The sequence below is a fragment of the Staurois parvus genome, unplaced genomic scaffold (genome assembly GCF_062004578.1).
Source record: "Staurois parvus isolate SC_StPar_1 unplaced genomic scaffold, SC_StPar_1.0 ptg000549l, whole genome shotgun sequence".
Lineage (NCBI taxonomy): Eukaryota > Metazoa > Chordata > Amphibia > Anura > Ranidae > Staurois > Staurois parvus.
This window is the reverse complement of record NW_028318345.1, coordinates 13,148,379-13,164,230: the sequence shown is the minus strand read 5'-3', so window position 1 is coordinate 13,164,230 and position 15,852 is coordinate 13,148,379. Positions and strand designations below refer to the sequence as shown.

The 15,852-nt window shown below is 39.6% G+C and overlaps 1 protein-coding gene across 4 annotated transcripts in view; it reads left to right on the top strand.

Moving 5' to 3' along the window:
• Positions 1 to 15,852, top strand: part of TLE1 (TLE family member 1, transcriptional corepressor) — a 77,458-nt gene that overhangs the window by 39,603 nt on the left and 22,003 nt on the right. For all 4 annotated transcript variants that reach the window (XM_089691111.1, XM_089691110.1, XM_089691109.1 and 1 more), the window contains exons 9-12: positions 4,828 to 4,944; positions 9,454 to 9,507; positions 10,720 to 10,872; positions 14,480 to 14,624. In XM_089691111.1, coding sequence (XP_089547237.1) covers positions 4,828 to 4,944; positions 9,454 to 9,507; positions 10,720 to 10,872; positions 14,480 to 14,624 — 469 coding nt within the window. The remainder of the gene's footprint in view (positions 1 to 4,827; positions 4,945 to 9,453; positions 9,508 to 10,719; positions 10,873 to 14,479; positions 14,625 to 15,852) is intronic.

Below are 15,852 nucleotides of genomic sequence, written 5' to 3'. Positions count from 1 at the left end.
GGTCAACTGTTGTCACCATCAGGAACCCAACCCCCCTCCCCCCTATAAATAATATAATACATGCAGACAGTAAATGGTTGCCAATGAGAGTGGAGATTAGCAGTGCTGATATGCAACCAAAGGATTAACCACCTCCCATCTGGCCTATGTGTGTGTGTGTGTGTGTAAAATATATATATATATATATATATATATATATATATATATATATATTTAGGCTGGCGCAGCGCCAATGCAGGTGGCATGATCTGTGACCACTGTGTCCACCATTAATGTACCGGCACATTAACATTGGCCTGTTTATTGACTACATTTCTGCCTGATGCCTAGACCAATCCTTTGCCTGTTTGCTGATCATGTCTCTTCCTGCACCTGAATGAACCCATCTGCACATCTGACTGACTACGTTTCTTGCAAGACACCAGTCCCATCCATTCCCTGCAGGGACAGTTGCTCTCCTGGATCCACATGAACTCTTGTTCTTCCTTTCTATAGCCTCCTGTACTTCCTGGTGAGTGAACGTGGTATTCCTAAGGGGCAGCCATGTACCAGTAGGCTAGGCTCACTTGGCTTGTAGGAATGGGGACTGCTATAGTTGATTCTACACTAAGCTATATTCCCCCATCATTCCTAAAGAGGTGACCATTACAGTACATTTATTTTGATACAGTTGGTTATGTGATTCACAAGATACAATGTCCAATCTATAAGCAGTCCAAACATTAAAAGTCTCCCTAGTGGTATCGCCACACTCAGGAGGAGTAGCAAAATGTGTTTTGGGATGTAATGCGAAGTATGCTTCTGCTGTGTGTGAAAAAATATCTTAATAAATTAGCAACTTTGTGTGTGTAAGAAAAAGATTTAAAAAATCATTTTTTTCCTGCATTATCCAAAAGCTTGTGGTAAAAAAATTAAATTTTCAAAAGACTTTGCTTTTCAGAAAATACCTTGGAGTGTTTGCTTTACAAAATGGGGACATTTTGTGGGTTTTTCCACTATCCTGGTGCTCCATGGCTTCCAAAAAATGTGATGGGTATTCAGAAAATTAGATGTGTAATTTATGCTTAATATATGCTGCTTTAAAGCCCAAAGGAGCTCCTTGGATTTTGGGCCCCTCAATGTATGTAGGCTGTGAGAGTCTCGCACGTAGTATCCCCAAAATTACAACTTCAAAACTCGCCATGCCTCTTGCTGAATACTTTAGACTGTCTACTTTCACACAGACTAAATACTGATTTGTGTTTACTCTTAACAAAGAAATGTAACCGAATACATATTGGCCTAAATTTCTGAAAGAATATTTGCAACATTTTATAACAAACAAACTAAGGAACATGGTGTGTGTGTGTGGTGTGTTTTTTTTTTTTTTTTTTTTTTGTTTTATTTTGTTTCGTTTTGTTGTTCACAATTTTCAGCATTTCTGCTTTTCATTTTTATAGGAAAAATTAACTCTGGTGATTAAATGCCACCAAAAGGGAGCTCTCAAAACAAAACCAAAAAAATTGTGTACAGTGTTGTATGACTGAGCAATTGTCATTCAAAGTATGACCGCAGTGAAAAATGGGCTGGACTGGAAGGGAGGAAAGTGTCTGGACTTGACGTTTGGGATTAAAAAAAAGAAGAAAAAAATCAGTCTGATGCTACATCTGTCCCCTGCAGCCTCTAGACTGTGACCTGAGTGATCAAAGACCACTGATCACCTGGGTTTATTTATTTCAGATATTTATATAGCACCGTCAATTTACGCAGCGCTTTACATATGTATTGTACATTCACATCAGTCCCTAACCCTCAAGGGGTGTACAATCTAAGGTCCCTAACGTACATTCATACATACACATACTAGGGCCAATTTAGACAGGAGCCAATTAACCTACCAGCATGTCTTTGGAGTGTGGGAGGAAACCGGAGTACCCGGAGGAAACCCACGCAGGTGCAGGGAGAACATGCAAACTCCAGGCAGGAGGTCCCATGGTTGGGATTCGAACTAACGACCCTAATCGTTCTTGGTCACCAGTTTCTGCTCTCTGAAGACTGTCAGTCACTGGCTTTGTGCTTTGCCCCCTCCAGCGCCGGGCTGTGGAATGGGTGGAAGCAGCTGGCTCAGAATCTTGGTGGATCTGCTCAAAATCTGCCTTTGCATTAAAAGGTGCCCCCCTTCTTGACAAAGGAACGTCTATTAACAGCCTTTTTTTTTTTTTTTTTTTTTTATATATATTTAATCTTTCCTCAGCTACACATTTTTGTTTTTAGTTGCTTTACAGAGACCCTACATCTTTTTTGCAGCGTACAATAACAAGGATCACTATAGACCCTTATCCACTCAACAATGCATACATCATCATGCTTTTAAAACAGATGGTCTGTTTTACACTTGCTGCTAAGTCTGCCACAGCAGCATGGCTTCTTCCTGGTCTTTTACAGACCTGCCACTATATCTCTCTTATGAGAGGCCTTCTAACTTGTGTAGTAACCACAGTGTGATGTGTTTTGCTCCCCATCTATCTATACATTAATGTGATTTTTACATTGCTGAACTTCCTACACCCTGTGATACTATATTAGAACCGTGATCAGAACCTGAGCCTTCATGTACCAGGGTGCCTTGGAGACCCTTCTTTGACTATGGGCCCAAACACTGATGCTTTCACTTCCCTCTGTGGTTAACACCACACCTTTCCTTCCCCTGACCTTCTACTGCTTGGAATATCTAGGTTTAATCCTCATATTGTGCTTACATTCTCTTTGGCACAACATTTTATTAGTCTCTGACCCCGTGTTCAAAACAAAATGCTGCCATTGGCATCTCCATGAGAACTTCCCCCAGGTTCTACTGGCAGATTTTCAGGACCGCAAGTGCCCATCTTCTCCACTCAAGGTCATTGGGACTGTACTCCTCACTATGCATGGATACATAGACTTACATAGACTTCCAGGTCTCCCTGGCCTACAAATTTGACTCTACCCTGAGTTCTGACATCCGCTTACTCTGTATAAGCGTCAAGGATCACCAAGCTGCCTGTTTTTCAAGTCGAAAAGTCCTTCTGCTCTCTCCTACTTTAGAAAGCAGTGGCTATGGCTCCAGACAATTTCCTTCACCAACATATTAATGGAAAAGGTTGCATGCCCTTGTCCTCGGTGCCCCTTCTTTGTTTGTTTCCCCTTCACGTGTGGTCTGTAGCTACCTCAGCACTTGCCTGCCCTTCTCCCCATACATGTGCAGTTATGTGACAATTCTACAGACTCCATCCCAGTGATTTTCAAGCATCCCTAATTACTCACTATTCACCATTTAGGCACATTGCAGCCTCTATTGTTAATCCCCCCCTTGGGTTATGTATTTTATGTCCTCTTGCTAACACCTAACTTTGCACTCCTTGTCCCTTTTTGCAAGAAATGCTTTTTTGAATCACCGGTGTGAGTTTCTGTGCCCCTCTGGGCCTTCTCAGGTGTTCTTGCCCACTCAGAGACCTTACTTTTTGCTCAAAGGGGCTACTCTCTTACAAGGCTCCTGTGAAAAAGGAACCTGATTAGAGGTATGGCAAACGCCTTCTGATTCACCTTATGGTTGGGGCAGAGGACTGCTGTTTGTTTGTCTGCCATGTATTGCCTTTCCAGCTGACCCCATTTCAGTCCTTCACAAAGCGGACCCTCTGTGAGAGTACCCCCTTCTTTGACCCGGCTAGGTGGTTTATTTTGGCTTTTTTCGTGAGCTTCTGCTCTTATCCTTCTTACTTGAACCCATTCCCCAAGAGGTTTGGTTACTCATGGTACTGACAGCATCTAGCAAGGGTTGCAGGGCCATTGCCTGTTTTCAGTTCATGCTTTCAAAAGTTTTTTTTTTTTTCGACAGACGGCTGTTTATCCCATGGTACATGGCGGACATGGTACAATAATTCTCTCCTGTGTCCTTTTAGCTGTATGATTAAGATAAGAATTGATGTTCTTGTAAATTCCATATGTTTGAATACAGTACAGGGCCCAAGTACTTCCCCTCTTCCTCTTTGATCTCAGTACTGTTTGCTAAAAAAAAAAAATATACATATATTATATGGGTACACTGGAAGGGAGGGCAGGCCCATTATTCATGATTAACTCTAAGCTGATGACTTTTAAGGGCTTTTAAAGCATCACCTATGGAAAATATAGGGTACTGAAGTTGGTTGGCATTTCACGGGTGCATGCAATTTTAAGGTGTCATGTCGGGTATCTTTTCACTTCTCATTTCTTTACTGCATTTGTGTGCCCTTTAATTCACTTTAGTATATTATGTTTTACTGAAATTTTGCATTTTCTAAACTGTTCTAGTATCATGTGACACAAAAATGGGGAGCTACCACTATTTTATTCTTCAGGATTTTTGCTTTCAGAAAATGTTTTGTAGGGTTTATGTAAACTTCAGACCTAAAATGTTTTTCCAACATGCAAAAATACAAAAGTGGCTCCAGCAGCGAAAAGGGTTAAAGGGGCATATTTATAGAGAATGTGACTTTCACACGAACATTCTTTGGTGGTGAATTGAGCAGTGTCATCTAAAACTCACTAGGAAGATTCACCTGTAGTAAATATTTTAATGTGTATGCAGAACTTTTTTTTGATGCATCTATAGACTAACTTTTATTAAGAACTAATCTGCTAAATTTCTTAGTTTTTTCCATTTGTGACAGCCAAAATGTATTATACTTGTATACGAACAAAGTGATTATGGTCTTAAATGTTCACACCTGTTCATCTTATTATGGCATCTTCTTAAGGCTTTTGGTTTACCACGGAAATGCAGCTTGTAAATGTTTTAACGTGCTTGGTTTTTTCTTTTTGTTTTTACAGAGTAACTCTCTGTTGGTTTCTGACAGCCTGCGAGGCACAGATAAACGAAGAAATGGCCCAGAGTATTCTAATGACCTTAAAAAGAGGAAAGTGGATGATAAGGACTCTAGCCACTATGTAAGTCTCTTCATGTTCAACATCCTTAAACTATGCTTTCCAAATATTATTTTTAGAGAATACTTTTTCAAATATACAATAGCAGTGAGCATTTTAACCCCCAAGATGAACCGTGTCACTTCCTCAGTTGGACGTATTTGGCAAAATCAGTTTGGAATAGGACTTTATATTCAAATGTTTTTATTAAAGGATTTTCAACATACAAAACAATGTACATTAACGTTAACGTGAATGAGATTCACATTCAGATATAACAGTCGGTATATGTAAGAAGGGTCCCCACCAATTGGCTGGGGAGGTTGTAAACTTAAGTCGCGCTTACATGAGAGGTATGCTTAGGATAATGTGAACCATGTTGGAGTAAAAGTGAGGTTAATATTGGAGAGGGGTAATGGGGGGAAGGGGGGGAAGAAGAGGGCACCAGTCAAGTGCTTAGGTCATAGAGTAGAATTATTTTGTAGTTCTTTTACGTAACAATTTGGGTTTTGTAACCATCGAGACCATTGAAATTTGAATTTCTGGTGTGAAGAATTATGGAAAGCTGTTCTTCTTTCCATCTCACATTGGAGGTTAAGGTCGGATATGAGAGCTAAAAGAGAGGGATTTTTAGTGGATTTCCACAGTTTAGTGATATTGATTTTAGTCGCTGCTAATATGTGGATAATGATAGTACGTGCGTCTGTAGGGAATTTGTCTATTCCTATGTGTAGGAGAGCAAGAGAGTGATTTGGGGTCCCCGGGACTCCTGTGATTGAGGAGATCAATTGAAAGACTTTGTTCCAGTAGGATTTGAGGGATTTACATGTCCAAAGTAAATGTATAGTTGATCCTGTTTCTCCACAATGTCTCCAGCATGTAGCTGAGTGTTGAGGGTAATATAGCGCGAGTTTAACAGGCGTTAAATACCACTGGTGTAAAATTTTTCATGCATGTTTCCCAGTGGGAACTAAATTTAGAAGCTTTATAGGTGATGTTGAAGGTTCTTTCCCAGGTGTGTGGGCATATTGGCTGAAGGAGAATTTTCTCCCAATTGGTTAGAGAGGTAGTGTGAAGTGTAAACTGTGCTTTGGTTATGAGCGTGTAGAAGATCGAGGTTCCTTTCTTTGGATATTGTGTCTTATGAAAGAATTGGTGTGCGGTAGCAGAGATTGTGAGTTCGAATGGTATATTTATTTTGTGTGGAGTGAGCTATTCACATATAAGTAAAGTTTTCCTTGTCATGGAGGTGGAATTTCTTCTGGAGAATGGAAAATGAGTCTAAATTATGGTTTGTGTATATGTCTTGAATATGGGATATGCCTCGATTTTCCCATTGAATCAGATTTAGATTGGGAGTGATGAAGTGTAAAGTGGAAATTGGTGTAGGGATTCGTTTAGTATCTATGTCTGACTTGTTAGAAATTAAGAGGTCGTACCAGGCTTGTAATGAGGCTTGTATACAAGGATGCTTAGATAAGAGTTGGGTTTGAAACGTTTGAGGTAGGAACAACATTTTATCCAGTGTGTGCGGTAGTTGAGGAGGAGTTTCCATGGTGGTGGAATGGGACTTTAAAGGCACAGATATTAGTACACAAAGTATAAAACTTATACAAATTCTATTCAACAAATCTCATTAAAATCACATAAAAACAAGAGAACAGGTATAATCGTGATCATAATGTAATTTTAGTACAGGTTTCTCATATTCTGACGTGTTTAGATTCTTTTCAGGGAAAATGAGAAAAATACACACAAACCAAATGGATTATGTATCAGTATACTTATATCTGTGCCTTAAAAGTCCTATTCCAAACCAATTTTACTAAATATCTTTAAGATAGCATTGCATATTTGTCGGTGTTTTAGAAAAGACAATTCGAGATCAGAAGATGATTTTGTTAAGCAAGACCGTCAAGAGATCTTGAGGACTGTTCACATCATACCCTGCAGTACCACATACACCACAAAATCTTTCATTTTGAATGGGGCTTAATGTAGAGGAAGTAGCTTTGTGCACATTTTGAGTTGTGGTGTGCTGTAGTACAGGTGTGTTTTGTGTTGGGCTGCTAGTCAAAATGAATGGCAACACACATACACGAGTTGTGGTAAATTGCACAATGTTATTTTCTTTACTACAGTGCATTTATGTGAACAGGACCCTATAGTACAATTTCAAACAGATGGATGCAGACACCCCTCCGGGTCAGGTTTATCTGGAAGCAAATATCATGATCATGATTGGAGAGAGGTGTTTTTTGTTTTGTTTTTTTCTCGCCACCTGACGCTATTTCCTCCAGGTTTTGAGTTAAAATCTGAAAGTGTATGAGAATATTCTTATGTTCACAGCTATCTACAGAAGAGGGAATTTACTATAACCAGAGCAAATAGAACTTGGAGAAGCTGTGTATAGTAACCAATTAACATCTACCCTCAGCTTGTTCAGTTAAGCTTTAAAAATGAAAGTTCGAAACTGATTGCCATGTACAGCTGATCCAGCCTTAGTAAATTCCCTCAGTGACTTTTTATGTTCTCAAAGCAGTTGTAGGAAATATATATATATATATTTATATATATATATATATATATATATATATATATAAATTTTATAGCTTGTTGGAAGGTGGTCATTACATTGTCATGTATTTGCCATTTCCAGATTTGTAAATGCTTTAATGCCTCACAATTCCGGTCCCTAAAGCCTACCCATGAATTTCAGATGGCAGTCACCTATTATAGGAGGTTTAGGCTTGATCATGCAACAATTTCATGCTTGTGAGAGGTCTTCCATCCAGTTAACTGCTCTCGAAGGCAGCTTAAAATTGCTTGAAATGGCTACTTTTCATTACAAATAGTAGCATTGTTGTTACTGGTTGACACCTAGAGTTGCTTACTTTCATGACCATGACTAATAGGTGTAATTTTAAGGATTGTTCATTGAAGGTCTGAACTTTTTTCACAAGATATTCAATGGGTTTGACAGTTAGGCTCAAAGTACTTTATTACAAGTACATAAGCATTTACATGCCAGACTATCTTGCGTTTAAGTTGCACTTAGGCCAAGATGTTGATATATCTTTGTGCAAGTTTAAGCTGCTAATTTGCTTTTTTTGTGGAGAAAAATAAAAACAACTTTGCCGCCACTAATGCATCACAGTCATTTGTGTGAAGGAGAGCATTGCAGTGAGTTCCAGACAATGATGCATTTTAATATTGCAATATTTGGGAGGAAAAAAGTGTCCGGTCATCCTTCGGTCTCACTGAGGCTGACCATTTCCTGAAAATGCCAGTTGTTTGACTGTTACAAGCTTCATTGCTTTAAGAATTGCTGATCAAGAACAAGTATGCAGTAGGTCATGATAAAGGGCACTCAGAACACCTGATTTCCATCTATGTCCTGTATTGGTGACTCAATTTATTGCAGTCCTAGCATCAGCATGTTGGTCAGGTAACTTTTATTTTAATAAAGTAAGGTCTTTATGTGGCAGCCCACATGTTTATCTTGCTACAGGTTTTCTTTAAATGTGGCTTACAGATAAGGAACCCCCCCTTAAAGGGACGTTCACTTTCCCCTTTAAATACTTAATCTTGATTTTGGTATGTAGGAGGGGTTTTAGGAAGTTTTATGTGCTTGTGTATATTGCAGATAATTAGAGCAGAATAGTGTATTAGAAAATCAGCTGTGCAGTGGATAATTGTTCCCATCTAGTATTCCTTTGGAGTAAAGCCACATTTGCACATAGTGGCATCTCACAGCAGTAGGTTTTGTAGCAGTTGTACAAATGTCCAAGTCTGCTGGTAAACAGGCACTTAGGGAGTGTCAGTCTCCTGTTTCCCCCGCAGCTCTGTGGTTCTTCCTGCTGACCTCTACTGCACATCAGGACACAGGTAGATGGGTGTAACTGCTTTTCTTTTCTGTATCGTTTATTTGCAATTACTAGTGACATGTTTGCTTTAAATAGACTTGCCTATGTCTTTTGAATATTTCATATGTGGTATACTGCTTAATTCTTTGGTTCATGCCTTGGTAAGCAGTAGTAAGAAAAGAAGTGTAAAAAAAAAAAAAAAAAAAAAAATGTTGGCAGCCTACTTAAGAGATGTATTCTAGCCCTTTTGATAACCCTGTCTCACAAAGCATAGTTATTTCCTGTTTGTCTTTGTGAAAGCCAGACACTGTTAACAGTCTTGGTTTTCCTGTTTGAAGTGCAATCATTTACAGTAGTTTCACAACCCCTGATGCAGATTACAATGCATGCTACAACAGCAGGGGTCAGATTTCTAGAACCTTTGAAATATCCTCAAGATTCCTTCTTATATGTGGAAGTTTGCCAATTTCCTTGCTTTTTTTTTTTTTTCACCTTCATTTCTATGCCTATGAAAGTGTTGCTGTATTGGTTTTGCAGAGCTGATTTAATTGGAGGTGTTAAAATCTTGTGATTTGTGAAATACATTTTTCTTTTTTTTCTTACTAGCCAGTTTTCTCCTAGTAAGTTATTTCTATATATTGAATGCAAATGTACCTATTAATTACAGGACAGCGACGGGGACAAAAGCGATGACAATCTAGTTGTTGATGTGTCAAATGAGGTAAGGCTTCGTCCCCCCCTTTCAGATTTGACAGTTTGTTACAGCACTGTGAAAGGTCTTGTGTACATTTGTCAGCATTGCTTTGTAAACATTTAAGAAGCACTTGACAAGTTCCATGTAGCATTCATGAGACCCTTAAGCACCCTTGCTTATGCTAAGTGCCCTTCAACTATAATCTGGTGGTTTTTCTTCTGGTTGTAGATGTTACAGATCTTAATAATAGACAGCTGTAGTTTTATGTAAGGTTTTAGCAGGCTTCAACAGGCTTGCTTAGCGTTAGCTTTTGGTTAAATATGTTAAGTATTTGCTAAAAACTGCAACCAGCATGCACAGAAAACTGGAGGTTAGATGTTTGCTGAACCTAATGTTTGGGACTGGTATTTACCAGCTATTACTCCCAAATACCCAGGGCCAAATTACTGCTTGCATGGTGAGGACAATTGGCGTTCACAGAATGTAAGATTTGACTGCCAGCAGCAGGAACCAGTGGCTTTTGTTGCCTCAGCAAAGCCTGTGAGTGGGGAGAGCTGCTACAGATGAGCACAGCACGGGATTGAGTGAGCACTCAGGGTTTACAAGCATTTTAACCTGTTAGTTTTGGGTGTGTTCACTACTGTGCTATATATAGAGATTAGCAGTGGCACTTCTGATGTCTTTTGCGTCAGTTTTCTTTATAAAAGATAACTAAACCAAAGTATAAAAAAAAAATACATTGCAGCCTATTGGTCCTTTTAGATGGGGGGACTTTATTCGTTTTTTTATTTTTTAGCAAGTACCCTTCTAAAAAAAAAGTGTCCTGTTTGCCAGTGTCTCTTCCTGTGAGCTGATCTGAAAGAACATACAAACTATGTCATCTATCTTCCCATCCTCAGTGTTAATAATAGAGGTGTACAAAGTAGACACATTTGCAGTTTAGCCTGGGTGGCAACCATTGGTGTAGCCACTATAGTGTTAGGAAATGTTTGTCACAGGATCCCCAGATGAAAATAACTTAATGCAGCCATTTTTGGGAGCTTAGATGCAATTTAAGGTATCGGTATTGTTGGTAAATATTGACTTTAATTCTATAACTTTAAAACCGAACCCTGCTTTTCAATTGGGCTGCTGCTCTTTGCAGCAGCTCATCAAATTTCACTAAATCTGAAACAAATTGGCATGCATCCTATTGTTTTCAACCACATCTGAGCAGTGTTTTTGTTTGCACATGCTTAGGATCCATCTTCTCCAAGAGCAAGCCCAGCTCACTCACCGCGGGAGAATGGTATTGATAAGAGCCGATTAATGAAGAAAGATGCTTCTAGTAGCCCAGCCTCCACTGCATCTTCAGGTAGCTCAACATCCTTGAAATCTAAAGAAATGAGCCTGGTAGGTAATGCAGTAACATTCCATGGAACAATGCATGCTAACAGCTGGACATAGAAATGTATCTTTCTTTTTTAATGTGTAAACAAAAGAACTAACTGTGTCAGTTATGGACCTCATTCTGACAGCTGAAAACTATGGATTGATTCCTCTCATGCAAATATAAGGTAATTAGACTATCTGAATGTGTGGGACTATGGCAGGCATGTCAAACTAGTTTTAAGTCATAGGTGTCTGTTTTTGCATCCCTCGGTCCATTTAAGTATTTCAATTGAATGAAGCCATAAGTGGTGTTACCCGTGATAAAGGTTTAATTTCCTTTTGTTACCGTGCAGGTCTATACACAGGACATTTTTAAAGCCTATTATTCTAGAGATAAGATGATGCAAGTTTCAATTGCTACCATAATGTTGAGTACCAAGTGCTAGAATTGCTTTTCCTAGAGTTTTGTGGGTGTGGCCTTATCTATTTTGCATCTCGTGCTGCTGGGCTATAGGGGCATGCTCCATCAACACACCAAACAGACTTTCAATTGGGGAGAGTGTAATAGTTTAAAGGGTACCTGTGCTCTTGCACTTTGGGCATTAAACTATTTAGGGCGTATCCCTCCTTATGGCATAAATATGCTGTGTAATTTGGTGCAAGTCTGCGCTCTTGAGTTTACGCAAGAAGCAGCACGTGCCTGCATACACCTGTCTATAGCCATTCATGTTTGTGAGCAGCTGTACGCAGCAGCAGGGGTTCCTGGGAACCAAAATGTGTAGGATGCTTACTCTAAGGAGGAATACACCCATGTGAATCAGTCCTTTAAACCTTTCTTAACAAGCAGTAAATGAAAATATCTTCAAAACAAGCTACCCCTAACCCTTCTAGGTGCTTTTAATGTAAAGATGTTCAATCTCAAAATCCTCAGATTAGGAAGACTCTGTAAATAACCAGAAGCTGTTCACCTTCTAAAACCAGGCTTCAGAGGGGTGGAAACCTGCCAAGATTCTACTGCAATGTAAAAGGGCTAAGATTTCAATAACTGTGTTTAAACATTGAAAATTATATTTCTCCAAATGCTTACAAATAAATGAGGGGTTTGATTTAAAGTTTGTTTACCATTTTTGTTAATATGTGAATACTTTATTGTGCATGATCTGGGCACAGGTTCACTTTAATGTTTTTGCCAGCTCATTACTGTTGACGCAATAGAACATTTCTTCATAACCTACTTTATAGAGACTCAATTATAGTGCTATAATTTTATAGGGTTCATTCACACTGCTGTATATAGCCAAATGCTGTCCGGATTAGCATACTTCTGTGGTGGGTAAGGCCTGGTGTTTGCGATCAGCTGTGGGAAAGATGCTTGTGCAAATCAAATACAGTCTGACATTGTCCACAGCTGTAAGCAAGTAATCTCTCCATTAAAATTATCCTGGAATTTAGCTTTAAAAGAAGTCGTTGTTTTTTTTTTTGGTTTTTTTTTTTTTGGTTTTTTTGTGAGTTACAGGATTACCATTTTCACTCTCCTGTTACCCAGAGACAGATTATAGCGAACGGTTTCTTTCTATAGGCTGATGCTCTGGAAGAATCCTGAGAATGTCAGGATACACCCAGATGCTGGCTCTGCCTTTTGTTGCATGGCTGAGAGCTGGAGGCAGCTATGCCTGCTCCCTCTCCAGCCCAATGCTCCAGTGAGCACTAGAGGAACAGAGTGGAGAGTGATGATTGATGGTCTCTGCTCTCCTCTGAGTAGACCATGAATTGAGCAATCGGTGGTCATGTAATTTAGTTTCCAGTCTTAGAGCTAACATGGAGCCTCTACAGCATCACAACAGTGCTGCAGCATAGAGTTGAGTAAATCTGGGTATACACGCAGTTTTTTATTTTTTTCAACTAGCAGACTGCAGAAAAAATAAACCCTTAGAGATCCCCACATCCACTTAAGGGATGTGGATGCAGGTATCTCCCCCCTCTGCATTGTTGTATTCTGACAGCTGTGACCTTTTTTAAATTGAGTCTATAGTCCTTTGTTTTGTAACATGAATACCTGGAACATAACTCTATATAGAGTAAGGTTTCATGGGGGACGTTCAGCCATTCTGTCACAACAAGGCAGTGCTAAACTGGAGCAGTGAGACACTGTGCTATAGATTCACCACAAGGTTGTAGCTTATCATGAATTCCTCCCTCAGTGGCTTTGAAGTAGCCCTACAATAGAAACCCCTGACCCTGCTACTACTTAAATGTGCATCTGTTTAGAATGAAAATCTGTCGCAGACCTTCGCAAACTGTCGCACTTTTCCCCAAAAAATTTGGGAGCAAGGGTCGCAAATACACTATAAACCTATCTCAGAAACTTTACTGAAGGAGGGGTCAGTCTGATTTGTGGCTAATTGTGTCCCTAATATGCTTGATAAATGTCCCACAGTGTGTTTTAGGATACCTAACTGCATACTGTACCTATGTTTGGTTTTTTTTTTTTTGTTATTTAAAGTCCACTTTTCAATTCTGTGCTACCCCCTCCCATCCTGTCTGCACCAGTACACTGTGGATGATGATGCATGATGTCCTGCTCTCACAGCATGCCTAACGTTTTAGGTTGAATGACACTGGGCATCATTTGTCCCAGAAGACTAAGCGTATCTTGTGGTCAGGTAGGGATACTGGAGCGGATAGCTTCAGATTGAAAGAATATTGTAGTCACAGTTGCCTTTAGTATTGATCTGCCAGTGACCTTAAAGGAGAAGTATAGCCAAAGCTCTTCTGGCTTTACTTCTCCTATGGATCTCAGGAGTACAGTTCGTTCTGCATTCCTTTGACCTGTTTTCAGCCAACAGCAGGCATCACAGAACCGTTCCAGGCCTTGAAAAGATTGGGACCATATGGTCATGATCCACCAAGAAGCCTGGACCAGCACCTGGCTCAGCCTGCCAGCGATTCGCCTGAGCCTGCCCCTCCACAGCCCAGCGCTCTAGTGAGCGCTGGAGGGGCAAAGCAGAGCGCCGGTGGCTGATGGTCACAGCTCTCTGAAGACCAAGAACCCAAGTGATCAGCAATCTTTGATTGCTCAGTTCTCAGTGTGGAGGCGGCAGGGGACAGATGCAGAATTTTTTTTTTAAGCCATACTTCTATTATAAATGAAAGAACAGGGCCAGACTCCTTCATTTTTTAATGTGGCTCATTTTCCATGGTAATGTATTAAGTGATGGCAGTTTCATGAGAACTTCATTTTCCACCAAGCTTAATAGGCCAATTGTAAGGGCATTGCATGTAGAGTGTGATTTTGAGCCAGATAGTTCTTAATTTGTCAAGCTCAGTGAAAACACCATATTAAGGAAATTGTATGCAGACTTAGAAATTAGAATGAAACCATCACTGTGCCGATGTAGCTAGAAAACTCTGTAACTCTTTCTACGGATCTGAGTTTTCATTTTGGCAGAAGAATTAAAGGTCAACATTTCTTTCTCACAAGTTAATGCTGTCAACATTGTGTGGATTTATTAAAATTGGCTGAAGGAGCAAGTAGTAGATGCCCAGTATCCCAGCTGCTGTTGTGATAAATTGTGTAATATGGCCTGGATTAAAAATAATACTCATTTAATTTGTTTAATGATACTAGCATGAAAAAGCCAGCACGCCTGTTCTGAAATCGAGCACGCCAACTCCTCGTAGTGATGTACCGACTCCCGGCACAAGTGCTACATCAGGTCTGCGCCCGGGACTTGGCAAGCCTCCCTCAATGGACCCTCTAGTTAACCAAGCCGGTAAGAATTCCCCTTTTTCTTCTGTGCTTTGTTTACATTACATATGTTATGCACATAATACCCTATGAATCTTAAATATGTTTTTCTCCCCTTCCCTCTCATCCAAGAGGCCTGATGAATAACAGATGTTTGCACTCAATTTTCAGCAGCTGCACCACTTTCAGTCAGACTGTTTACACTTGGCTTTATTTTAATTCCAAATACTCCAATTTTCAGAAAGGCAGGCGATATCCATCTACTTATTGTCAGTGTAATGCTCTTTTTCAAACCTATAATTCTTAGTTCCAGTTGGTTAATATTTGCTATATGCATACAGCAAATGAACGCAACAATATTTACTTTCACAGGCAAGTCCTTTCACGTAAATCCTTGAAGAAATCCATTTTCCTTTGTGAAGAGACTATTAAAATTCAGGAGTCTGGCCTAGAAAGATTAATTCCAGATCTTTCAACCTTTTTATCTTTTGGTTTTGGCTCTGGCAAATAAATTGTAAACAAAGCTCAAGCTATGTAATATGAGAAATGGGGGGTGGAATTCCCTAACTAAGTGTTCCAATACCCAAGCTATGTTGGAAAATCCATGTGTCAATGTGTGTGGGTGTGTGTTGGGGGGGATTTTTTTTTATTGCTGTCTCTACATTAGCCATCAGAACAGTGCCACATCTATTGCCGTTTTATGCTTCAGATTTGGATTCCAGCCTTCGCTATTATAAAACTGACACAAATGCACACGTGGAAGAACATTTTTACTAGCAACAAACATTCTTTGACTCTCAGATCTTATACTAGCACCAGAGCAGTAAAGCTGAGCCAATTTAGTTTCCCTTCATGTCATTTCAGTACCCTGGAAAACGCAGCCTGTGACTTGATGAAATGCTGCTTCTGAGACTAGAATTTTAGCTTTTTTTGGGGGGGGGGGGGGGGGGTGCTCAAGATCCATTTCTATACCTCTAATACGTCCAACTATTTGCATTCTAAAAATGGTTTACAGGGTCTTTGCCACCTCAGGGAAATCTGGCTTTATTTTAGTGATCTGTAAATGTGCATGCTATTGTATAAAACCATGCCTTGGTTTTTAGGAGGTGTAGTTTTTTTTTTTTTTTTTGTAGTAACAAATATACAGTGTAAAGGTTTGTTTTATTGGACCTATTCCTGGACATCCTAAGTGTAGAAATAATTAATCCATATTTTTCCTTTTGAAAAGGTGTCTTTTTCTATTTGATGTACAT